Source organism: Lepidochelys kempii, chromosome 1 (genome assembly GCF_965140285.1).
Source record: "Lepidochelys kempii isolate rLepKem1 chromosome 1, rLepKem1.hap1, whole genome shotgun sequence".
Taxonomy (NCBI): Eukaryota; Metazoa; Chordata; order Testudines; family Cheloniidae; genus Lepidochelys; species Lepidochelys kempii.
In genome coordinates, this window is record NC_136380.1 from 56842553 (window position 1) to 56869275 (window position 26723).

The 26723-nt window shown below is 40.3% G+C and overlaps 2 protein-coding genes and 1 long non-coding RNA gene across 10 annotated transcripts in view; 2 read left to right on the forward strand and 1 right to left on the reverse strand.

Annotated features, from left to right (window-relative positions):
- Window positions 1-6993, forward strand: part of INTS6 (integrator complex subunit 6) — a 77600-nt gene extending 70607 nt beyond the window's left edge. For all 6 annotated transcript variants that reach the window (XM_073343217.2, XM_073343205.2, XM_073343184.2 and 3 more), the window contains one exon: window positions 4325-6993. In XM_073343217.2, the coding sequence (XP_073199318.1) occupies window positions 4325-4418 (94 nt within the window). In that variant the 3' untranslated portion in view covers window positions 4419-6993. The remainder of the gene's footprint in view (window positions 1-4324) is intronic.
- The window catches only part of SERPINE3 (serpin family E member 3), a 49037-nt gene continuing 28322 nt past the window's right edge, over window positions 6009-26723 (reverse strand). For 2 of the 3 annotated variants that reach the window (XM_073343218.2, XM_073343222.2), the window contains 7 exons: window positions 24376-24609; window positions 22245-22442; window positions 20358-20556; window positions 19011-19111; window positions 13744-13830; window positions 7720-7803; window positions 6009-6215 (listed from right to left, as the gene is read on the reverse strand). In XM_073343218.2, the coding sequence (XP_073199319.2) occupies window positions 6172-6215; window positions 7720-7803; window positions 13744-13830; window positions 19011-19111; window positions 20358-20556; window positions 22245-22442; window positions 24376-24609 (947 nt within the window). In that variant the 3' untranslated portion in view covers window positions 6009-6171. The remainder of the gene's footprint in view (window positions 6216-7719; window positions 7804-13743; window positions 13831-19010; window positions 19112-20357; window positions 20557-22244; window positions 22443-24375; window positions 24610-26723) is intronic. The other variant, XM_073343241.2, reaches the window with a different exon arrangement.
- The window catches only part of LOC140911044 (uncharacterized), a 29715-nt gene continuing 14874 nt past the window's right edge, over window positions 11883-26723 (forward strand). The window contains exons 1-2 of the long non-coding RNA XR_012158822.2: window positions 11883-13848; window positions 16725-16831. This is a non-coding gene — a long non-coding RNA (uncharacterized LOC140911044). The remainder of the gene's footprint in view (window positions 13849-16724; window positions 16832-26723) is intronic.

Here is a 26723-nt window from a genome sequence, read left to right on the forward strand (position 1 = left end):
AGTACTAGCAGTGGCGTAGCCAGGTGGAGAAAACAGGGGGAGTGGAGATAAAAAAGGCACCACCCACTTGTACTCACCTGGCAGTGCTCTGGGTCTTCAGCGGCACTTCGGCGTCGGGTTCTTCACTCGCTCCGGTCTTCGGTGGCACTGAAGGATGCCCGCCACCGAAATGCCGCCGAAGACCGGAGCAAATGAAGACCCGGAGCGCTGCCTGACCCGCCGCCGAAGACCCAGAGCACTGCTGGGTGAGTAAAAATTCAAAAGGCGCAAAAATTTTTTAAAGGCGCAACTTGTGCTCTGTGGGGGAGTGGCCACTGCCCCGCTCCTCCCCAAGCTACGCTACTGAGTACTGGGGTCGACCGGACAGCACTCTGCCGTCAATTCAGCAGGTCTTCGTTAGACCTGCTAAATTGACCCCTGCTGCGGCAATTGCAGCAGTGTTGATTTCCCCATAGTGAAGACAAGCCCATAGTTCTCCCATTGTTTTGTTCTAACCCTTAGACCTCCTTTGGAAGGTTGTGGTATAAATGGGTATTCTGAGGGCTCTAAAGATGTGTCTCAAGAATACCAAGCTAGTAACAAAACAGCTTCTATAATGCCTTACTTGTTACCCAGAAGCCAATAACACAGTTCCCTTAAAGCAACCCAGCCTTGTTGCTTCCTCCCAGACAGCCAAGTCAAATATAATGAGGATTATTGAAAAACTTGTTCATCATATGAAAAAGTTCTATCCATGCCAGTTAATATTTCAGTTCTTACCCAAATACATGCTTACAGTCAATTCTTATTAACTAAACTAAAATTTATTTAAAAAGAGAGCTGAGTACTGGTTAAAAGACATACATACAGATGTGAATATAGTTCTTAGATCAGTCTCTTAGTAGAGATGATGAGTTGTAGAGTTGCAAAGAGTTCTTTCAGAATTAGTCCCTAGGTTCACAAAAAGAAAAGGAGTACTTGTGGCACCTTAGAGACTAACCAATTTATTTGAGCATGAGCTTTCGTGAGCTACAGCTCACTGTATCAGATGAAGTGAGCTGTAGCTCACGAAAGCTTATGCTCAAATAAATTGGTTAGTCTCTAAGGTGCCACAAGTACTCCTTTTCTTTTTGCGAATACAGACTAACATGGCTGTTACTCTGAAACCATAAAATTAGTATTACCTCTCATTCTCTAATAATACACGTTTACATTTCAAAGTTCTAGTCTATCTAACATGGCTGTGTTAGCTATTTATAAGGAATAGCCCTAATTACCATTTATATACTTCTCTAATATGTCTTTAAAGGTTGAATTAGGGTCATTTAGCCTACAAGTTACTTAACCCTTTCTGGCCCTGTGTCACACCTGCCCATCCTAGCTAATAGCTGTTGATGGACCTGTCCTCCATGAACTTATCTAGTTCTTTTTTGAACCGTGATAGTCTTGGCCTTCACAACATCCTCTGGCAAAAAGTTTTATAGGTTGTGCATTTGTGTGAAGAAATACTTCCTTTTGTTTTAAACCTGCTGCCTATTAATTTCATGTGGTGACCCTTAGTTCTTGTATTAGAAGGAGTAAATAACACTTTCTTATTTACTTTCTCTACACCAGTTACGATTTTATAGACTTCTATCATCTCTCTCCCCCCACCCCGCTCCCACCCCTCCAGTTGTCTCTTTTTCCAAGCTGAAAAGTCACAGGTCAGGGCAACTACATCTGATTCCCATTAGTGGTTCAGCAAGAGCACCCATTCTCAGGCTTCTGGTTCTCTACCCATTGCCTTTCTTGTGTAGAAACATGTATCTCTCTCCTTTTTGACAGGTTGAACAGTTCCCTGCCTTCACTGTTATTCCCAGCAACATAGACTTTCTAAACAGACCTGCTTGCTTTCTCTTCAGAGACTAGTAGTGTAACTGTCCACAGTTAAGCTATCTCACGGTTCTTCTAAGCAAGCATATTTGATTAAAATAAAAGCACTACGGAGAAAACAATAAAATCTACAAGCATGCTAATAAACCTACCAGAAATCACCCACCCCAACATGGGTTCTGGTAGGAATTTCCTTTAAAGCCTCACCCAATGGTTTCCCTGTGGTTTCAGTTTCATCCAGAGAAGCTGTGTAGCAAAATAAGATTTCTTTCTGTTAGCAGCCTCTCTCCTCATTTAACTCACCCCAGTGGTCTGGAAAGTGACCAGAATACAAACTGAAAATTTTCTCTAAAGTGAGACTTAAACATATAATTTTTGCCTTAAATTGATTGTTATTAAGTTGTTGTCTTACTGCTAATAATTGGTTGTTGAAAAGTTTCAGCCATGTTGGAAGAACTCTGCTGAAGGGTCGGGCTGCCCCTCTGAGGGGATCTGAGCTCCTCTGCCTGCCCCTCATGTCAAACCCAGACACATGGGAGCCTTGACTCTCTGAGGGGTCCTAACTCCTTTCCCTGCCGTGTGTGCGCGTGCGCACGTGCTGGAATTGGCGGGTGGGTAGTGCATGGTGTGGCTGCCCCCCTGGATGGGAAGCTGAGAATAGGCATGCTTGGAACATGCACCAAGCACATAGTGCTGAGACCAAGGCCAGGAGTTGGGAATAGGCATGCTCGGTGCATATCACAGACTCGTAGCACTGTCACTGAAAATTGGGGACGGAAATACCTATTGAGATAAATGGAACAGTTTACATGTCTCAGAGCTTTCTTCATGGAGTGTTCTCATTCAGCGCAGAACATCTCATTGAGATGAATGGGCCACTTCACACCTGTCTGAGCTTCCTGTGCTGCAGATGGATATGTAGAGCCCCTTCCCCACACACTAGGCCCAGATTCACAGGGATTTTTTCTTTCTACTCTCTTTTCCTGCTTACAGCTGATATGGGCACTTCTCAGACACACCACCTTCCCACCCCTACAAAGCCAGGGGTGTGGAGAAGGGTGAAGCTGCTCTGTGGGGGAGGAGGGGAAAGGGCAATAGGGGAATGGGTTTCAAATCAGTAGGATGTGAGGAGCTGAGGTCAGAACAATGGTATAATGGAGGGAATGCTGGAGCAGTGGTATGAAGTCTAAGCATTATCTCAGGAAAAAGAACAGGAGGACTTGTGGCACCTTAGAGACTAACAAATTTATTTGAGCATAAGCTTTTGTGAGCTACAGCTCACTTCATCAGATGCATTCAGTGGAAAATGCATCCGATGAAGTGAGCTGTAGCTCACGAAAGCTTATGCTCAAATAAATTTGTTAGTCTCTAAGGTGCCACAAGTACTGCTTTTCTTTTTGTGAATACAGACTAACACGGCTGCTACTCTGAAACCTGTCATTATCTCAGGAGTATCTTGTGCCCTTCTAGAAAACAGAGTTCAGCAAAACTCTAACTTCTGAAAACCAAGGAATATAGAATTAATGTGCATGCCAGCAAAACCTTAACTCTGCTGCCCTGGAGCTGGTAGTAGCCAATGGGAATTATCTACATGCACACCAGGTGTAGCTGTACTGAATGTTTAGAGGATTGGTTGGTGCAGTACGGCAGAGCTTGATTGTGATGTGAGATCTAGGGACTTCTGCACCCCTCTCTTTGTCCCCCTCTGTGTGTGAATAAAGGAAAGCGGTACATGTGTACCTATTGAGATCCAATATGCTCCTTTTAGCAATGAGTTTGGAAGGTTGTGTTAGTAGCTGTGCACTAGGGTCTTACTGCTATGGGGAATGTCCACAATGAGGCAGGATACGAGTGGTCTGTGGGTTTAATGGGGGGGGTGAGTGAAAGTGTGTTAAATAGCGTCTTGTGCATAAGGGTGAAAGTGTTCGTAAAAGGGACTGAAATTGTAAAATTCAGCAGCAGGGGTATTTCTATGGAGTGGGCTTAAATATAGGTATCTCCTGTTCAGTACAGTTGTGTCCTACATTGGTCATGTGCCTATACCCCGAGCATTCTACAGTGTCTGCAAAGGCACTGTGGAGATATGTGCATTATGGATGTATTTGGTCATTGCTCAGAGTGTAGAGTTAAGGTTGCATTGGCATATATGTTAATTTTGTATTTCCTGGTTTTTAGAGGTTTGAGTTTTGCTGACTTCAACGTTCTGGAAAGGCACATGGTATCACTGGATAATCTTGACTCTGTTAATTAAGTTTTTGTCAGTGAATACATACAGGAAAGAGGGTCAGAATAAATAATTGTGCTATGACAGTAGCTTGCCAGAACTTCTACAGACAAGAGTGCATATACAGTGAACCTCTGATGTATGTAGTGAAAAGTTTTCAGAGTTAAGGTCTAGTTTTGAAAATTCCATTTCTTTACACTGTCAGTTTAATATTAACAGCATTATTTTTATACTTCCTTTTCCGTTCAGGTTTAAAAAACGAATGCTGATAGAACAGCTTGAGGGTTTTCTGGAAGAAATCCATCGCAGATCCAACCAAGTTAACCATATCAACAGCAGCTAAGAGATGTTTTACACATCGAAAAGCCACAGTAGGGCACGGCTGTATTACCTGCATTCATTTTTGACATGCACTCTTGGCTCAAGTACCCTATCTGAAAGACTAAAAGCTGCCCTCTAGTATGATGGAAAAAGTATATGTAATCTTTTTCTTCATTTGTTATTTTTGTAATGTGAAAAATGTCACTAAAAGCATTTTTATTTAACAAACTAAGAACAGAGAATTTCTTGCTTGTCATTGACGTAAATGTCACTTTCCCTCAGGTTCTATTTTCTTAACCCAACCTTCAAAACTATCATCTCTGTTAAGGTTGAACTTTGCCAAAAAAAAAAAAAAAAAAAAGGTAAAAAAGTTGCTTTGTAATTTCAAGAAAAGCACATACATTAAACAAGGTAATGTTTTGTATATACAGTTATTTTGGATATATTATTGTAAGTTGTACAAATGTATTTTGAAAAATATTTAAAAAAAGCACTTTTGTTATTCCATCAATAAAAAGCCCTCTATTTTAATCTTTGGTGGTTAGGAATGAGTACAGTTTTCACTGAAGTGGCTCATTTCTCTCCTCCCCTTTTTAGATTTACAGTTTTATTGTCAGTTTTGAGGAACCAGCTACAATTTTAAGCCTCATTGGAAATGCTGACTACTTGGTTCTCAGAATAAGATATAAATTATGAAAAGAAACTAAGAAAGCTGCCATTTGGCCACATAGTTATGGTGATAAGTTGGCATAGCATCATGTATTCTAAGTCTTATTTTTACTGAACAGCGTCACAGATCTCATGTACTGTATTCACACCAGAGAAATGGCAAAATGTGGGATTATTTAATTTTTCTTTGAGATTTAACCATCCTTCCAGTTATGCCAACCTTATCCTTTGCTCCTTAACGAGGCTGCTTGTGTACCTAACCCTCTCTCCCTTCCCAGGCCCTGCACTGTAAAGTAAAAGAGAATTTTTTTGCTGTAAAGTCTGCATTGGAAGTAATGTATGTGGTGGTACTGATTCAGTTTAGGTGAGTAGAGACACTCAGGCTATGTCTACTACAAGTGAAGGTGTGAGTGTAGCACAGGTATGCTTACCTGTGCTGTTAGCTTTAATTTAGCTCAACCAGGTGACAACAGTAGCGTAGACGTGGTGGCTCAGATTAGCAACTCGGGTACATAGAGTCCCCAGTGGGCTTGTACTCTGGTGTCCTGGTGCCAATTCCTTAACAGCCTGTCTCTCAGCTGGATTATTTCTTGGATGCACTTCAGGCTGCTTGTTTACCTCAGCACTTCAGCTTGATAATGTAACTGATTCTGGAACCTAATTCAGTTTTTAATTTTTTGTTTAAAATTTTAATTTCAGGAGCAGAAAATAAACCACCACTTGAAAAATAGCAGATAATGTAAAGCTTTGTGGTGGGTTGGTATTGCCTCCTCTCAGCTGATTCAGTCTTGTGAGCAAAGAACACAAGTAACTAATGCATTCTGTTGGTTTTAGCTAGTCTCCTGTTACCTTGTGACTCCAACCATTTTTTAAAAAGAGTAAAAGATGCTTTTATACAGCAACAAAATAAAAGCACACTACACAAAATGCAAAAGTAACACATTTTTATTTATAAGATTATTTGGTTAAACATTTATCCGCTCTTGTGGATTTTTTGCAAAATACTTTTAAGTATCCAGTTTTTAATAAATATGCATAGTGTGCGTCAATCTCACTGAAGGAAAGATGGCTGCAGAAGGAATAAGGGGAGGGTGCATTGGACACACTTATTCTGAGGGATTTGTAACTCTTCCTATAAAGAGCACTGAACCTGTGAATTAAAATAAACACTTCATTAAAATTGCACACTCAAACACTCATGGCCTAACTTGCAAAAAGTGTATACATGTAATTGTGCACCTAATTTTTACATGCAACTTGTTGGTTAACTGTCAGATGGTCACATACATGCAAATATTGGTTTTGTGGGTCCAATTGCAGTAACTCTTGCTTTTTTAAAAGTTTGTGAAACCAGTTAAGGGCCAGATTAATTTGTTAATTTGCACATTAGATTCAGTTGCTTATTAAAGTGTTGGCAGCTGAACAAGAAGCTCCCTTATCTAGTATGATTAAATCTTGGCCAAAATGAAAATGGCTTTGAACTTGACCAAATAGTAATGGGTCAGATTCATTCCTATGTATATGTACTAGAGTTACAGCAGAGATGGATTTGGCCCATTGGGTTACTGCCTCATTAGATTCATAATTCATCTATGCTTTAAATCACTTAAGATATCATCGCATTTCAGTTTATCAGCTTGTCTTTTTTTCTCTAGACAGATCTGTTCTGAAGTTGAATTTCAGAGAAGACGGTGGTGCTCTTAACTGTACCATAATTGGGTCAAGGGCTATATTTTCCGAAGTCTTTGGAAAGTGCCTAGCACATTGCAGAATATAAATATGAGGGGAGAGTTTCTGGGCTTTTGTTCTGTAGTGAGACCTAACTTGCAGGTGGTAGGAGTTTGGAGCTTGCTGCCTCCCAAATGGATAATAAACCAAACATTAAACATCACTATTTTTAATAGTAGCTTTATTTACTCTTTTCCCCTCCCCAAAGAAGACAGACTTCTACCAAAAACAAATGTACATTTTTACACTTTTTTATGATAAATAGAAGAAAAAAATGTGATTTGCAATACTATATGACTGTTTCTGGTGCTATTCTGATTAGAATGCTGTCTGTGGTTTCTTTCTTGCTCTACTTGATTTCTCTAAATTTGTATTTTACAGTCCAATTTTCATCCTATTAATGTTGAGTATAGTTGAGCATAGTTGAGTATAGTAAGTTTTATTTTTTTTTGTTCAATTTGCTCACTAAAGACACTTTTAATACTTACAAGTGGCAACTTTCTTGCTTGTCTCGGCAAGACACAAAGCAGTGGCAGGACAGATTAGGCCCCATGCCTCTCCAGATCAGGAGATGCTTAGATTTGAGTCATAGAGGCAGGACAGGGGAGGAGAAACTTGTACTGCCCCTGCATGTGCTTTACCTTTCCATTCTTTGGATAAATGGATGTTAGTCCCCAGGGCCATCAGAGTGCCTTTGGTTACTAAATTTATGCTGAAGAACAGTCTAACTGAATTCCCATGATTGTCAATTTTTCTGCTTCCACTGTTTGTAGTTGAAAATTTATTCTACAGATTGTTTTTAAAGGAGTTTTATGGAAATTGAAGTCATTTTAGAGAATAGCTCCTTATTTATTTATGGGACACACTCATAAGATTTTTTTACTGTTAGGTGAGTGACTCCTATACTGAATAAATGAATTGTGTACCTGTATTGGCGTGCCTTAGGAAAAAGATGAAAGGTCTGTCTGCTTTGAAAATAGGAGTTCGAGATCTTTTTAGTAGCACCATAGCTGCCATGCAAGAGAGAGAACATTCACGTGTCAGTTTCAGTTTTGCCTTCTCTTCTATAGAGCACCCTCAAAAAACTCAGGTTTTTACTACCCTAACCATCAAATTATTCATCTGCCCTTACTGTGATAAAAATAAATGTAATGTTTAATTAACCAGCAGAAAAAAATCACCCCAGGTGAACAAGCAAGTAAAAGTTTGCAAGGATGAATTACACAGGTAATGTAGTGCTGTCTACTCACTGAGTAATTACTCCTGCTTGCCTTTGAGTTTTAAGACTCACCACTGATATTTTTTTGTTGCTAGTACTAACACCCGGTCAAGACACTACTGCACCACTTGCCCTGTTCATAACCATGTGTGCATAGAGATAGAGTTTACGGTAAGTTGACAAATGATGCAAATTCTCCCCTTTTTGCAGATGGAAAACACAGGCACACAGAGATGAAGTGATCTGCCCAAGATCACACTGGAAACTTATGGCAGACCCCTCTGAATTGAACCCTAGTATCCTGAATCCCAGTGCCGTCCCTGAACTATAAGACTGCTTCCACTCTGCAGTTATTTTGTTACTATCTATTTAACTTACATTTTTAAAGTTATAAAAACCCTGTTTAAATATAATTGATACGGCTGTCAATTAATCGCAGTTAACTCACACGATTAACGAAAAAATTAATCACGATTAATCGCACTGTTAATAGAATACCAACTGAAATTTATTAAATATTTTTGGATGTTTTTCTATATTTTCAAATATACAGTACTCACTTTATTTTTATTACAAATATATTCACTGTAAAAATTATAAAAGAAATAGTATTTTTCAATTCACCTCATACACGTAGTGCAATATCTTTATTGTGAAAGTGTAACTTACAAATGTAGATTTTTTTTGTTACATAACTGCACTCCAAAAAAAAAAAAAAAAAATTTAGAGCCTACAAGTCCACTCAGGTCCTACTTCTTATTCTGCCAATCACTAAAACAAACAAGTTTGTTTACATTTACAGGAGATACTGCTGCCTGCTTCTATTTACAATGTCACATGAAAGTGAGAACAGGTGTTCACATGGCACTTTTATAACTTACGTTGCAAGGTATTTACGTTCCAGATATTCTAAACATTTGTATGTCCCTTCATGCTTCAGCCACCATTCCAGAGGACATGCTTTCATTCTGATGATGCTTGTTAAAAAAATAATGCATTAATTAAATTTGTGACTGAACTCCTTGAGGGAGAATTGCATGTCTCCTGTTCTGTTTTACCCACTTTCGGCCATATATTTCATGTTATAGCAGTCTCGGATAATGACCCAGAACATGTTCGTTTTAATAACGCTGTCACTGCAGATTTGACAAAATGCAAAGAAGGTACTAATGTGAGATTTCTAAAAATAGCTACGGCACTTGACCCAAGGTTTAAGAATCTGAAGTGCCGTCCAAAATCTGAGAGGGATGAGGTGTGGAGCATGCTTTCAGAAGTCTTAAAAGAGCAACACTCAGATGGGGAAACTACAGAACCCAAAACACCAAAAAAGAAAACCTGCTTGTGGCATCTGACTGAGATGATGAAAATGAACATGCGTTGGTCCGCTCTGCTTTGGATTGTTGTTGAGTAGAACCCATCATCAGCATGGACACATGTCCTCTGGAATGGTGTTGAAGCATGAAGGGACATATGAATTTTTAGCACATCTGGCATGTAACTATCTTGCGTCACTGGCTACAACAGTGCCATGTGAAAGCCTGTTCTCACTTTCAGGTGACATTGCAAACAAGAAGCGGGCAGCATTATCTCCTGCAAATTGTAACCGAACTTGTTTGTTTGAGTGATTGGCTGAAGTAGGACTGAGTGGACTTGTAGGCTCTAAATTAGGGGTGGGCAAACTACAGCCCAGGGGCCGTATGCAGCCCTTCAGACATTTTAATCCGGCCCTTGAGCTCCTGCTGGCGAGCGGGGTTGGGGGCTTGCCCAGTCCACATGTGTCATGGCTCCGCGTAGCTCCCAGAAGCAGGGGCATGTCCCCGCTCTGGCTCCTATGCGTAGGGGGGGCAGCCAGGGGGCACTGCATGCTGCCCCTGCCCCAGGCACCACCCCACAGCTCCCATTGGCTGGGAACTACGGCCAATGGGAGCTGCAGGGGTGGCGCCTGTAGACGGGGCAACATGCAGAGCTACATGGCTGTGCCTCTGCCTAGGAGCCAGAGTGGGGACATGGCGCTGCTTCCAGGAGCTGCTTCAGGTAAGCGCCACCCGGAGCCTGCACCCTTGATCCCCTTCTGTCCCCCAAGTCCCTGCTCCAGCCCTGATCCCCCTCCTGCCCTCCTAACCCCTTGGTCCCAGCTTGGAGCACTCTCCTGCACCCCCAACTCCTCAGCTACACCCCAGAGCCCACACCCCTCAGCCAGAGCCCACACTTCCCCCTCATACCCTAACCCCCTGTCCCACCCCAGAGTCCCCTCCTGCACCCTGAACTCCTCATTTCCGGCCCCACCCCAGAGCCTGCACCCCCAGCCGGAGTTCGGACCCCTAACCCCCAATTTTGTGAGCATTCATGGCTCACCATACAATTTCCATACCCAGATGTGGTTCTCTGGCTAAAAAGTTTGCCCACCCCTGCTCTAAAGTTTTACATTGTTTTATTTTTTGAATGGAGCTATTTTTTTGTACATAATTCTACACTTCTTTCAACTTTCATGATAAAGAGATTGCACTACAGTACTGTACTTGAAATGGGGGAATTGAAAAATACTATTTCGGTTTTTTTACAGTGCAAATATTTGTAATAAAAATAAATATAAAGTGAGCACTGTGCACTTTGTTCTGTTTCTGTTGTAATTTAAATCAATATATTTGAAAATGTAGAAAACTCCCCAAAATATTTAAATAAATGGTATCCTATTATTAACAGCCTGATTAATTGTGATCAATTTTTTTAATCGCTTGAGAGCCCTAATAATTTCCCAAATACATTTCTAGGTAGCTATGTAGTGTAATTAATACACTGACCAAAAAAATTAACACATTTGTAGGCTTTTTAGGATAAAACCATTTGCCAAAAATAATTTTAATCCAAGATATATATTAAAAATATGTAACAAATCTAGTTTGATTAGAATGATTTCCTTCTGTCTCCCAATCTAATTATTTCCAAATTTTTCTTTTCAATAAAATGTATGACTAGATTTTCCAGATTTTTAAGTAACCAAATCTTGTACAATTGCATGTAGCTATAAACATGTTAAAACCAGCCGTGACTGCTCTAGCAGTGGAGTACAGGAGGAAGAGAAGAGAACACCTTGGTGGCTAAAGAGAAAGTTAACCAGGTAGAAGACAGAGTGATAGAAAAGAACAGTGGCAAAAACACTATCAAGCTGACCACATTTGGGATTGGAGAGAGAGTGTGTGTGTAGAGGAAAGCAGATGGCACTACCCTGAATATGTGCAGTGCTAAGCTGACAAATATTCTGGTCCTGGCCCTATTGCTCTCTTTGCAGCCTCCACATTTGAAAAATCAAATGCACAGCTACAACATGCGGAATAATTGGGTAGGTAATAGTATTGCTGAACAAGATCTGAGGGTTATAATTCATGACAAATTGGATGAGAGTCAGCAATGTTATGCGGCTGCAGAAAAGGCTAATATTCTGGTGTGTAGTAACTGGAATGTTGTATGTAAGATATAAGAAGTAATTGGCACTGGTGAGGCCTTAACTGGAGTACTGCATCCCATTCTAGGCACCGCACTTGAGGCTATATGGGGGCAAACGGCAGAGAGTCGAGGAGAGCAACAAAAATATTAAAAGATTTAGAAAATGTGACTTTTGAAGATAAGTTTAAAAAAGGGGGGGGCACATGTAGTCTTGAGAAAAGACTGAGGGGGACCTGATAAATCTTCAAGTATGTTAAGGGCTGTTATTAAGAGGACAATGATCAGTTGTTCTCCATGTTCACTGAATGTAGGATAAAAAGTAATGGACTTAATCTGCAGTAAAGGAGATTTAGGTTAGATATTAGGAAATACTTTCTAACTTTAAGGGTAGTTAAACCCTGGAATAAGCTTCCAAAGGAGGTTTTGGACTCGCCATCATTAGAGGTTTTAAAAATCCAGGCTGGCCAAGTTCCTGTCAAGGGATGGTGTAAGTATACCTGGTCGTGCCACAGTGCAGGGGGGTGAATTTGATGACTTCTTGAGGTCCCTCCAGCCCTACATTTCTAGGATTCTATGACAGATTACCTTCCTATTTTTCCAGCCTTTCCTGAACCCAATCTCTATTTCTGAAAAGCAGTTCTTTTCAGTGGGCTGCCTCCTGCTGAAATTAATGGGACTGCCGTCATTGACTTCAGTGGGACTAGGACTGGGTGCTATTTCTGCTGATTGCAGTTATACTTAGTCTTTGATATGTAAACATTATAAGTATAAGATGACTTGAATCTTCTATAGAGGATTTTATTGGAAACATTACAGGTGTGTTAGTTTACCAATAAGGATGAGAATTTAAGTCAAGGAACTCAAAATCTTTTTCTCCACAGCAAAGTTAATTATATAGTGTGCATACAGACACTAGCATCAAGGTAATCCTACTACAGACCTATTGAGACAGATCCTTAAGTGTGGTTGAGCAATGCTTAGCACTAGACACAAGGGGCGTAGACTGGAAACACACGTCTTAAAGCAGCCTTTATGCTCCCCTCATTTCCATAGCAGCTGGGGACCAAATTAGTCCCTCCACAAGATGAAGCACCTTCAGAGTATTCTAGCCCAGGATTAAAAAGCTGCAGCATGTTCCAGGTATTCTACCAACACATCCCCTGAGTTGGGATAGACAGCAGCGAGTGGCATAGACATGAATGTGCCATCTCTATGCCACCTGGATATTCCCATATGCAAGGAGATGCCGTGGTAGGGCTTTTGTGGCAAAAAGAGGATGGAGCAGGAATTGAGGACAATTAACTTTTGAATCTCACTATTTTAAAATTTTCGACATTCAGATAATAATGTAAGGTTTTCTATTTACATGTCAATAGTTTTTCATATTTATGTCTTACCAAAAAAAAGCCATTAATTTAAACCACAATCTTTGCTGGAAGGTGGGATTTTGCATAGAAAACATTTTCCTTTTAATGTAAAATTCCATCTGCCCCCAGAAACTGTTGCACATGGGAAATGCGACTCCAAATCAAATGAGAAACTAAATCTGCAAAGCGTGCACAAAGATGAAACTTCAAATCCTTAACTTTAACATTATTGTTGTATTTTCCTCAAAACACTGGCTCTATAAGCCAAACGTGGAAGGTCAGTTGCCAAGGGCATCATCTCAGAAAAATTGGGAGAGAGTGACAATGTACCAGCACATGGAACAGTATACATGATTATATTACATCCTGCAAAGTTGCGGGGAGGGTGGGGAGTGGAAGGCCTAATGGAATCTATCCACCTATTAAAAATAGGGGTGGAGGAGGCACTAACGGTCCTCCTTGCCCCACAGCAAATGACACCTGTGTCAATTGTCTTTCAGTGCAGTTACTTGAGCATAATAGAAGGTTTGAATTAAAAAAAGATGTTTTTGGGTGCTGGTAGTTCTTCAACGCTTGCTAATCTGAAAAATAGATAGTTTGAGGAAAACCCAACCATCCCCTGTTGCCAGACTAAACTTGAAAAGGAAAATGTTTTAAAGTTCTGAGCAACTGAAAATAGGAGGTAGAATGGAAATGGTTTCTTAAATGTGGGCCTGATTCATCAAAGCACATAGGGGTATTTTTATCTTTGGAGTTAATGGGGCTTCAATAAAGCACATTCTTGTGTGCCTTGCTGAATAGGGATGGGTTTAAGCATGTGTAAATTCCTTGTTATAATTAAAGGCCCTGATTTAACATTTGTTACTGCTATGATATGGCTCAGATGCAGAATATTACTGAAGTTTGTATGTCTGATTTACCTGTAGCTCCTGATGCTTTCGCTCCTTCTTCTGTCACTTCAATCTTTGCTCTATGAATAGCTTCTGAAATGTAAAGCCCGCCTTGCTCTAACAAACCAACCAAAAGTAAGTATTAAGTTATTTGTTTCATTGTAAAATCAACACAACCCAGTTTAAAAAAAAATTGAGACACTTTTATCTTATACTGCTTCTCATTCCCATAGTATCTGAACTCCTAAAATCCTATAGATACCAGGTTAGGTAGGACAGTTTTTGTTTGAATTATTAAATTCAGAGATGAATTTAGACCAGTTAGTTAATTCCTCTTGCCTAGGTCTGATGGGATGTATTGGCTATTAAAGAGAGAACAGATAATGCATTTTATCTTAACCAAAAATGATGTCTGTAAATAGAATTTTCAAAGACAATTTCTGAATAACGATCAAAATAAACACCTCTCCATTCCTGTCAAAACCCTTTAACCTATGTAGTTCATTGGTGACTTCTTAGGGCATTCATAATTTACAGAATGACTGCAGTTACAATTTTTAATATGCTTTTACCAGCACTATGTTCACAGTGCGATCAGTTTGTGAAGTTACTAATTGCAGGTATTGTTTCTAACGCTGCTAGACAAACAGCAGCACACATCAGAATGTTTCCAACAAATGGCACTTATTTCTGCTGCTCTCTACCAAAAATGAATGCTGGTTGTAAACCACTGCAATCCCTCCTTTAATCTTTTCTCCAGTTTAATTTTAATTATTGTAAACTATATACAAAATGCCATTAACTAAAAAAAAAGTTCAATTACTTTGTAAAATTAGCCCAATTTTTATGGAATGGTTAGTTTTCCAAGTATTTTACTGTAATAATGTAAAGTAATAACCTGCTGACTACAACCTACATAGTAGGTACAGCCTTTCCTTTTGTCACAGATGTCTTTCACCAAACTCTTCCCTCTATGATGTTAAAATACATTTTCTTAAAAAAGATGGTGGAGAAACTTTCACACATGGTGGGATTGGGTTTTACTCTGCTTGTCTGTTTACAGTGTAAATGTGTTGAAGGTAGGTGGTCTGGAGGAATGAGCATGGGCTTGGGCATTGGAAGAGTGTGACTTCTAATCCTGACTCTGTCACTGTGTAGCATTGGGCAAGTCATTTTGTGGGCCTGTGCCTCTGTCTCCCCATCTGCACAGTGGGGCTAGTATGACTTACCTTACAAAGGGGGTTTGGGGGTTAATCAGTTGTTAATATTTTGCTATATAAATACTAAGTAAAGCAATCACTTGTCATTTGGGAGGCAGTGGTATAGTGGTTAGCGAGAACAGGCCACAGAAGCATAACATCTGGGTTCTGTTCCCCTGCCTATCGCTGGCTTGCTGTGTGACCTTAGACAAGTCACTTGACTTTCCTCATGCCTCCATTTTCCCCCTATGTGAAACGGCAATAATAATGTTTTCCCAGCTTTTTGAGGCATGGTTTGAAGTTCTTCTATATAACACTACTACCAATATAAATGATCTACAGTAGAACCTCAGAGTTACAAACACCTCGGGAAAGAAGCTTGTTCATCACTCTGAAATGTTTCTAACTCTAAAGAAAACATTATTGTTCTTCCAGAAGTTTACAACTGAACATTGACTTAATACAGCTTTGAAATGTTACTGTGCAGAAGAAAAATGCTGCTTTCCCTTTTATTTTTTGAGTACTTTACATTTAACACAATACTGTACTGCACATGCTTTTTTTTTTTGGTCTCTGCTGCTGCCTGATTGCCTACTTCCAGTTCCAAATGAGGTGTGTGGTTGACTGCTCAGTTCGTAACTCTGGTGTTCAGAACCCTGAGGTTCTACTGTATTTATTACTGTTTGAAACATATTCTTCATACTCAAAGACAAGTTATTGGCTCAGTGCCAGAGTAATGAGGTGAATTTATATGGCCTGTGATACACAGAAGGTTAGACTAGATAATCTAATGGTCTCTCCTGGGTTTACAATCTGTGAACGTTATTAAAGGTGAATTGATCCATATAGTGTTTTTCAGCAGCCTCACCAGTATTACAAACGCTGAATAGCTGATAAAGCCTGTATCTCCACAGACAGCTCATTGATTGGACAGTTCTAAACGTTTGTGGTTGTCAAAACCTGAAAGTGCAATAGCTATAAAAAGATTATATCCTTATTTAACTTAAGTATAGGTCAAGTAACACATGACCATAGGGCAGAAGTTCCACATAAAACTCTAGGTCTGGTTAGGGCTGTGCTGCAATTCTGTTGCTGTATCATCTGCATCAAGCTATTTTACCATGTATAAATAAGCACATCAAAATTGATTTAAAACCAAATAGAACCAAAATATGTCTCTGTACAACAATTAAGAGAGAACATCTGCAGGAAAATTTCATTGTCATGATTGCTAAAGAATTTTTTTTCACTTTAGTAGCAACTACGGAGGAGAACCTAGTCTAAAAGTTATCTGCCTACCTTATAGAGAACTAACTGCTAGTACGAACATCAGAAAGCTAGTAAGAATAGAAGACTGATTTCTGTCCCCCTGTCTGCCAGTGGTATGCTGTGTGACCTTGAACAACTCACTTAACCTTTCTTGTATCATTCACACAGAGAACTTTTTGACATCTAGTATTAGCTGAAAGATGCAACCAACCTACTATTGTCTGGTCATCAATTTTAAGAATTTTTTTTAAAGGTATTGGGCCAAATCCTGTCAGTGTGCAAATCTGGAGTAACTCCAGAGATGTGTAATGAATGGAGTTTCCACAAAGTTATACTGATATAACAGATCTGAATCTGGCCCCTATTCTCTGAATAATCATTTTGCGTACGTGCAAGGTAATGGGAATCAGGCCCACTGTCTTCCTAGAGAGGAACTGCACTGCAATGCATCTTAAAAGCATGGGATGAAGTTTAAGGAATAAGATAGCATTCAGTCTGTTTGCTTCCTTCCTGTTCTTTCATCTTCATGTACCCACCATGTAGACAGCACCTGGTTAAAACTTCAGAGAGGAACCATCCAGAGACTCCAGCTGGCAGGAGCAGGAACAGCCACTGCAGGGACCTTCAGACATTCGCCAAACTTTCTACAGGTTTGACTGGACTTTCTCTGCCCAGTGCTCAATGGCTGTTTGCTCTAATCCTCCTCCTACCCATCCCTCACTTCACGCCTGCCCCTCTTACTCCTTTCTCTCCTGCCCTATCCCCTTCATCTACCTTCCCTTCAAAGTACCCTTTCCCTTCACTTTTCTTTCCACTTAGCTTATCCCTTCCTAACTAACCCTCTTCTCCCTCCCCACCAAAAAACAGTGGAACTAAGTACTGTTTTTGACAATCACATTGTTCACTCTGCTTGTATATTCTACCCGCTCCCCCACCCTGTGTCTATCTTGTCCAGTTAGACTTTGTCTTCAGGGCATGGACACTGCTACTCAGTGTTTATACAGCATCTGGCACAATAGGCCCCATTCTTGGTCAGTCCTTAGGCAATACTGTAATAAACATGATTAATAACGCTGAATTAAATGCTGAGTTCTATTGGTAAGTGACCAACCAGTGGTTTGATTGTTCTTTCACTAATTCTAGTAATCAGTAAGATTTCTCGGTATGAATGGCAACTACCGAGTGTATTGGGAACAACGAACTAATGTTGGATCAACTAAGCGATCCAAAGAAACTCCCACAAAAACATGTTGAGCAGGAAGAATCACTGGTAAAACAAAATAGAACTCTGAGAAAAGTGACACTTTGTAAGATTGCTGAGGATAGTTCTATAAAACCCCAACAGTAGCTCCCCCATTCAATATTTATTATTATGGGTAATAGTCAGTTGCACTGCTTTTCTCCTTTGTGCCTGAGCCTGTGGGTCAACTCAGAATTATACCGGAGTGGGGGGAAGGGAAGGACAGGGAAAATAAAAGGAGTACTTGTGGCACCTTAGAGACTAACAAACTTATTTGAGCATAAGCTTTTGTGAGCTACAGCTCACTTCATCGGATGCATTTGCATCCGCCACAAGTACTCCTTTTCTTTTTGCGAATACAGATTAACACGGCTGCTACTCTGAAACCAGGGAAAATAGACACCCTTAAATAATAGGTAAAATTTGAGAAGAAGTGCCACTCAAATTTGTCTTAATCAAAAAGCACAATGGGAATAAGTCATAAACAGTATAGAAGAAGCTCCCCAGTATGCTTTGATCCATTGTATTTCATCCTCCTTAAGCACTCATCCTATCTAAATAGCTGTTGTACATATTTATAATGTGAACCATCAGTGAATTTTAGTCAGCATATTAACACCTCATTTCTAATTAACAAGGCATTCTGTGCAATTAGTGATCATATTATAATGAACACATACTCAAATTTAATAGGGGGTAGAAAACAAAATCTTTGCCCTGAGCTTTGTCCCATGGGAGAAGCAAACTTCCATCAGGAACATCCTCTAAAGCATTTTCCACTGTACCAGAAGATGTTCTTTTGGCTATGCCTCCATTTAATGACAATCACACACTGACGAGAATCATATTAGAAAGGCTGAGAGTCTCACCATAAAATCTCCATTTAAGAGTCTTTGAATGCAAGTGCCCAAATTGGAATTGTTTACCTTGCTGGAAGTGATATGTGTTAGTCAAAGTACATGGACAGTTACAGAGTCTTTTAATATTAAATCAGGATAAAACTTTCTAGTGAGTAGAATAACATCAGGTTTTTTGAGACATGGTAGTTAGTCAGTTTCTATCTTAACAACATGTGGTCATGGGATATTGTGGGCTGGGTATTATGATGTTGATTGTTGGCTTGCGGAACAGAAACAAAGGGAGATTACAAGCATGTGTAAAGGTTGTTTGCGTGACGTCGGGACTCAGAATAAAGAGGCCTGTGGTTGTTACACCAATGTCACTGACTATGGAATGGCTATTTAGAACCAGTAATAAATGCTTGATCTGCAGTGATCCTTGTAGACTTCAGCCGGCACCTAAGCAAACACATTCCAGCAGTGTTCTGTCTCACTGGCTTTAATCTCTAAAAATCTTTCCCCACCACCAAATTTTGCTTAACCTAAAATGCAGTAGTTTGAAAGAAATTTCAATTCTACAGTAGTTAAATAGAATCTGGATTGTGTTTTTAATTTTCTTGGAGCCAGAAGTAATTAATTAATTAATACAGAAGGATCAGCTCTCTAGAATCAGTCAAACAAATATCATGTAAACCTCTACAATACATCTATACACTGAGTGATCATTTCCTATATAGGGAATAATCTTACCTGAAATACCTTTAAAATCAGCCTCAGTTGGATCAAACATGTCTGTAATTCCCAAGGCAGGTAAAACCATTTTTAAGTCAAAGTGACTTTGAATTCTGAATCTAAAATGAACACAGTAGATTTCATTTAAATATATATGTGAATTTTGCATTTGCCCCCATTTGTGCTTTCTATTTTAAAAAATTGTCATAAATTTGGTTGTAGGTAGGAATGCATCTGCAAAACATCAGCTGGGAAAAAGAACATCAATGCACAAAACATTTTTCAGTGTTTCATTAGCATGGGGAATGTATTTCTGGAGGTATGTAATAAAGTTTTTCTGTGCTGATTGATGTGCTAAGTACATCCAGGAAACGCCCTCCCTCTTTTGCACCCAGGTGGTACATCCTATCATTCTATTTGTTTGAAAAATGCTGTGGGGTCATGTGCAAATTTTGGCAATAGTGAAGGGCTGGAGTGATGGAGAGTGTGCACTTGCCCTGTACACAGAAGAAATGCAGTGATTGGTGAGAGTTGCTGGAGCTCCATTTAATATCGCTAATATTAAAAATACATTGTAAAGTACGTTAAAATATTTAAACAACTCTTTTTAGAAGTTTTCTTTACGAAGCAAAAAAGCAAGAATGGGCACAAATAATTTTCTTCCCTTTGTACATTTTTAAAGCATTATTGTACCCCAAATAAACTTCTTACATATAAATAGGACTTGTAGAATCAAATTCAGGTTGTTTTTTAAATAATGGTTCAGTTATAGTACATAACAGCTGTTCTCAAACTACCCAAAGTGGTTTGCAAACCCTTTTTAATGAGGTCGGCTGGTGTTAGGCTTGCTGGGGCTTAGGGGCGAAGCCCAAAGGACTTCAGCCCTGGGTGGTGGGGCTCAGGTTAGAGGCATCCTGTCTGGGGCTGAAGCCCTGGGGCTTCGGCTTTGGTCTCCCCACCCAGGGCGGAGGGGCGCAGGCTTTGGCTTTGCCCCTCCTACTCCCACCCAGGGGAGCAGACTCGGGCGGGCTCAGGCTTCAGTCCCCCCTCCTGGGGTTATGTAGTAATTTTTGTTGTCAGAAGGGGGTCGTGGAACAATGAAGTTTGAGAACCCCTGGTCTATAAGATATGTATAGTATTTGGCATTCCCGAGACCACCTCTCCTGGCTAAAGAAGGGAGAGAGGGTGCTTTGCTTTGCTGATCATGTGATCAGGAGACTAGAGTTGAAAGTGTCCTACTAAAAGGACAGATGTCCTATATGTCATTGGTTATGCCAACAATGACGTACACAACACAACTCTGACAATAAAAGATATGTATGGTTAGAGGATGGCCAGGCCCTCGAGAAGGAGAGTGTCACTTACCTAGGTAGAAAAATATCCATCTTCATTCTCTTTAAGCTGTTGGCCCAAACAGTGATGATTTTAGCTGAGAGGTGTGACTCAATCTGGGACAGAGATGTCGTCCTGTCACTGGGAAGCACCACAAACATACTGACTCTCTCCCCCAGATAAGGCAACTCTGCTACACTGAAACGCTCCAGCGATGTGGTATGGAACTGACCTACAGGTTTGAAAACATAATCCTTGGCATCACTCAAGGGAAAAAGCAGTTCTGAGGAACTTTAGGTAGCTCAAGGCACTAGTACGAGGATACAGAGCCTTTCACCACTAAGTCACTGGCTTGAATGTGGACCAGGTAGTTAATAAATGAAGGTCACTGGCTCATGTGAACTGAGTTAATGGTCTTAATTCACTTCCGAGCAGACAAGTGTCCACATCACACATTTGCTAACACAAAGAGCGATAACTGACATCCTTTGTGGCTGTCTCAGTGGCCCAGCCCAGTGAAGCATGTGATTTAGCTGTCTGCTCATGGTACTCCCTTTGGGTCAGAGCTGAGGAACTTGGATGAGAATGGGTGAGTTTACAATGTGACTGGTCTTATGACAGCTCTTTCTGAATACATAGATGACTTCATTCTCCAGCTCTTTCAATGTAGCACTTTTCAGCAGAACTATACTTACTAGGAAAAAAGAAAAAGCAGTTCCTGTTTGACTCATTGAGAAGTACTTTGCCCAATACTCTCATCCATACACCCAAATCAATAGCACAGGTTAAGCTGCTTTCAAGAAGCGCACAGCTTTATTGAACTACAAAGCATTTAGAAGCTGTCAAATTCAGACAAAAATCTTTAAACCTATAACCTCAAAAGAGGATACAACTTAATGGACCTTCAAATGAATAATTGGTTAGGGAACAGGGTACAGCATCCATTAATTTAGGTGTCATTAATATTAACTAGTTGCTGGCTGCGTCACATAAATGCATATAAAACTTTTTGCAGTGTAACATCACAGCCCTGCTAAACTCCTTTTAAGGAGGCAGTGTTCCAATGGAATAATGGCATGTCCAAGAACAACTCCTGCAGTGCTCAACACAGAGAAGGAGTTAGATATAGCAGCTGATGCTTTAAGAGTAGAGGTGTTTGGGGTTTTTTGACTCAATGATCATCAGTTTTATTTGCAGTCTCACAAATACTGGTGTGAAACTATGTCTATATAAGTAATTGGCTGCATATCATTACAAAATGTCAGTAAGGTTTAGTTGGTAGTGCTCATTAGTTCTGAAAATCATGGGTTCTAGGACAGCAGTAGGATTTAGATTCTGACCCAGTGTAGCCTTGGCAATATGCACAAGAGAGGGTGCTGCACTGTTAATGACACTTTTCTATCCATGAGATGTTAAAATATCAACTCTCCTTTCTGTCGTCCTCAAACGACTCTCCAGGTGAAGAGATCCCACACTTTTCAGATTGAGCAGGGAAAAATCCCAGTGTTTTGCTCAACATTCTGTCTCTCAATGGGAGTCCAATCCTGCTCCCACTGAAGTCATCAGGAGTTTTGCCATTTACTTCAGCGAGGGCAGGTCTGAGATCTAAAACAAGATCTCATGTTCAAGCCTGTGCTACTGTAGGGCATTACTCGCTCCTGCTTTCACCTTCAATCATTGTTAAACTACAGTATCTACCTCAGGTGAAGTTTGGATAGAAGCATAACACACACAGGTTTTATAAGTCAGAGAAAAGGTCTATTTCTGAGCTATTATATTTTGGCGTTTTTCCAAAGCGCTCTCCTCCATGGTTGTGCAGTATCTAGCACATTGTAGGCAGTGCTGGAAGTAAATAAATTTAAAATGTATGTAGTTTACAATATTGTTTCATATGTCAGACATAGCATGAAAAGTAGTTACCATAATTGACCACAGCCGTGTGGTACATTGTGGGCACTTTCAGGGTGATGCCCTCTGCAGTGGTAAAAGACAAGGACTGAGTATCTGTGAAAGAGAATTTCTTTTGCCACATGCTTTTGAAGTACATGGTGCTCACCACAGCCATCTGGGTAAGTGGTGAACCAGCTGTATCCAGATGTATGCAGTCTGCTTCTCCACCTGCATAAGAAAAGGAGAAGATGAATTATATTTTCTTTCTCTCTCTCTCTCTCTCTCTCTCTGTGTGTCTGTCTCACTCACACACACACACACACACACACACACACACACACGTTGCAGAGGGAATCCTGCATATCTCTTTCTCTCTCTCATTTTTTAAGTGACATACATAGGGCCAAATTATCAGATTTCTTTTTAACTCTTCTGAACCCTTTTATCCTGATGTGCTACAAAAGTGGCCAAGTCACAGAGGTGAGCATTCTACCTCCAACAAATTGGGTCAGGATGACATCAGTTTCATACTTTTGTTCATATTTGAGCTCAGAAAATTAGTATATCCCTTACTTTTTCTTGGCATTCACTACATTCAACATTAGTTATACACATACATGTTTTTAAAGAGATGAAAGTATGTCAATCATTGGCTTACTCTGGTATGGCAAATGCTCTCTTACTCAACAAGTTTCATCGTTAAAACACTGTTGCTATCTTTACTTTCTATGTTAGAAAGTATATTTAAAGTAAGTCTTCTGCTCTACTTAGAAGAAGATGAAATGATTGCCACATTTGGAGTCAGGAAGGAATTTTCTCCTGGGTCAGACTGGCAGAGACATAGGTTTTTCACCTTCGTCTGCAGCTTGGGGCATGGGTCACTTGCTGGTTTGAACTAGAATAAATGTTGGAGTCTGTGTAACTTGAAATCTTTAAGTCAAGATTTGAGGACTTCAGTACCTCAGCCACAGGTTATAGGTCTATTACAGGGGTGGTAGGTGAGATTCTGTGTCCTGCAATGTGCAGGAGGTCAGACTAGATGGTCATGGTGGTCCCTTCTGACCTTAAAATCTCTAAGAAGGGTAAATGTTCAGAGTCTTAAATGACTGCATAACTGCTTCTAGCAGTAATGAAAAAAGTGTGACTAAATCTATGTGCAAGAAGTTGAACGTGAAATTATGCCCAGAGGGTCTGGTAGTGTCAATGATAGAAAACAGGCCTTGGGCAGGTTATGTCCCCTTTGCCATGAAATAAAGGCTCTAGTGTGAAGTTTTCTAACTGATCATGCCATTTTATTCACCTCCCTACCATGAAAGCCATTGGCAGTGTCAAAAAATATAGGAAAATTTTATCAAAGTGCGAGCTGACATTGTCAACGTTTCCTGGAGCAATCAATCTCTGTCATAAAGTCCAATTATAGTTCTGTTGAGGAAGATAGAGGAGACTTTTCAAGAGCAGCTAGTATCAATTTCAACATGCATGTTTAAAATCACATTAGTTACCTGCTAATCAAGTTGATGGCCAAATTCATCCCTAGTATAACTCATGCAAAATCAGTGGCATGAACCAGAGATTAATTTGGCCCAGTAATTCTAATGGCTTACAGTATATTTTTCATTAAGATTGCATTTAGTTTCATTAAACTTCCTGGTCATGTAAAGGAATAAAGTTCACTAATTTCATCTTCTGTTTTCACTGTACAAACGAATAGGTCAATACTGTAAACACCTACTACTGAGTTTACTGGAAGTATTCACTGTGGTGAATACTACACTCCATGATAGCTGGGAGAATTTGGTTCTAGCTAATTGTTCTTAGAACATCCCTGCTATGTCGATGATATTATTCCCATTTTACAAAGCAAGGGACTAAGGCAGACTGGTTAAGGGCTTGATCCTGTAATCCTTTATTTAGGTACCTAGAATTACTGCAGTCTTGCCCAAGGTTATGCTGTGAGGCAGTATTGGAGTTGTGATTAGAGCACAGGCGTTCCTGGTTCCCAGTCTTGTGTTCAAGACTGCTAAACTATGCCTTTCTGTATAGAGCATAGTACTAAACGTTATTACGTTTGGTTAAATGCTAGAGTGCTAACTGCTGGTATCTGTATAGTTTTTATTATTACAGCTGGGGCCTACATAATCATCTCTATTAGTTATTTTACCTTCAGTGTTACTGGTAACCCATTCATTTATCTGTGCAGCAGTGCTGTTAGGCTCACTGAAGTTGATTTTTTGGAGACTGCTGTTTGCCCAGAGTGCAGTATGCTCAATGAAGTCAGGAGACAGGTGAACTCCAGCTTGCACAAATAGGGCACATGCCAACTGAACCACAGGGCCTTGGCTAGAGTTGGTCACTTCTTCATATCCGGTATGCAAGAAGTCCTGCACTTTTGGTTCTGCCAGACAGGAGAAAAATCAATGCTGTAATTCTCATGTTGAACTTAACAATAGCAAAAATGAAGTGTTAATGATAATTCATTGCCAAGAAAATTGTCAGCACTTAACAAATAGCAACGGACCTATGTGATTGCAACAGCACTTAACATAAAGCTGATTGGGCCGTCTGGATGCTACAAGGACGTAAAATAATTCAAAATTCAAGTATGTGAAACTATTAGTGAGGCGGAGACTATTGCCTAGGGATAGCCTGCAATACGTTGTATATACCAAGAGCTTTTTGTAGCAAAAACACAGATGACATTAATAGAAAGAACAAAGGTCCACCAATGTTAGCTCCTCCCTTGCTGCAATCACAGGAAAATGACTGTTTGGACATGATCACTTAATTCTAATGGATGGACACTGCTCCAGAGGAAAGTGAAGAAAGCCTAAGAGGTACCTTCCAATATGCCCTGGTGGAAAAATTCCTTCCTAAGTTAAATTTGGCTATTTCCATTCTGTGCATGTGAGCAAGAATCACTGTAGCTACAGATCTAATCTCTGTATACCTGCAGGTGCCATGGCTGTTCAGGTAACTGCCCATCTTTTTCACTGGAAGTTGAAGAGCATTCAAAACACTGATTAAATTCAGAGAAAATAAGCCTCTCTGTGTATTTAACCCAAGCTGTGTAGCGTTACTACTTGCAGCTGTAGGATAGACAGTACCTTAGAAATTGCTATACTGTTGCTACACTAAGTAGTTGACCTTACATCACAGTCTGACTTTTCTATTTGCTCTTGTTTTAAAAAAAATACTCCTCTTCGGGGGCCTCTGTGCATCCCCACTTATATCTTCTGCTGCTGCAAGAGTTGAGCTGCCGGACTGTATAACACAGCTGTAGCCGCTTGGGGGAGGAGAGGAGGGGAAATGCAGTAGTACTTGTGCTAGCATGACATCTTTGTCTCCATCTGTATAAGACCCTGCATCCCTTGTCCATCTCAGTTCCTTCTCTGCTGCCAGAGACCTAAACAGAACTCTCCCTTTTTATTGTTAGTTCTTCCGTCAGCCCTTTTGGCCACAGCTTTGCACTGGGAGCTCACGTTCAGTGGTTTATCCACCACAAGCCACAATTCTTTTTCAGAGCCTCATATACTGTAAGGCCAGAAGGGACCATGGTGATCCTCTAATCTGACTTCCTGCACATTGCAGGCCACAGAACCTCATCTACCCACTCCTGTGATACACCCCTAACCTGTGGCTGAGTTACTGAAGTCCTCAAATCATGATTTAAAGATTTCAAGTTACAGAGAATCCACCATTTACACTAGTTTAAACTTGCAAGTGACCTGTGCCCCATGCATCAGAGGAAGGCGAAAACTTCACTGGGTCTCTCCCGTTCTGACCTGGGGGAAAATTCTTTCCTGACCCCAAGTATGACTATCAGAGCCTGGGCATGTGGACAAGACCCACCAGCCAGACACCTGGGAAAGAATTCTTTGGAGTAGCTCAGAGCCCTCCTCATCTAGTGTCCCATCGCCAGCCATTGGAAATATTTGCCAATAGCAGTCACAGATTGGCTACATGCCATTGCAGGCAGTCTCATCATACCATTCCCTCCATAAACTTATCAAGCTCAGTCTTGAAGCCAGTTTGGTTTTTTGCCCCCACTGCTCCCCTTGGAAGGCTGTTGCAGAGCTTCATTCTTCCGGTATTTGGAAATCATTATCTAATTTCAAGCCTAAACTTGTTAGATCCATTTATTCTTGTGTCAACATTGGCGCTTAATTTAAATAACTCCTCTCTCCCCCCCTGGTATTTATTCCTCTGATGTATTTATAGAGTGTCACTGCTTTCAAGGATGGAGGCTCCCACCTTGTAAGCACAGCTGACAGTCTTTGCAGATATATGCATTTACATTTAGCTATATTAAAACTTACATTGCTTGCTTGTGCCCTTCTTACCAAGTAAGCCAGATTCCTCTGTATCGGTGTTCTGTCCTCCCCCAATTTTTGTGTAATTGCAAACTTTATCAACGCAAACTTTGTTTTCTTCCACATCATTGATAAAAATATCAAATAATGTAGGGCCAAGAATCAATCTCTGTGGGGCCCCCAATGGTAACACATCTGC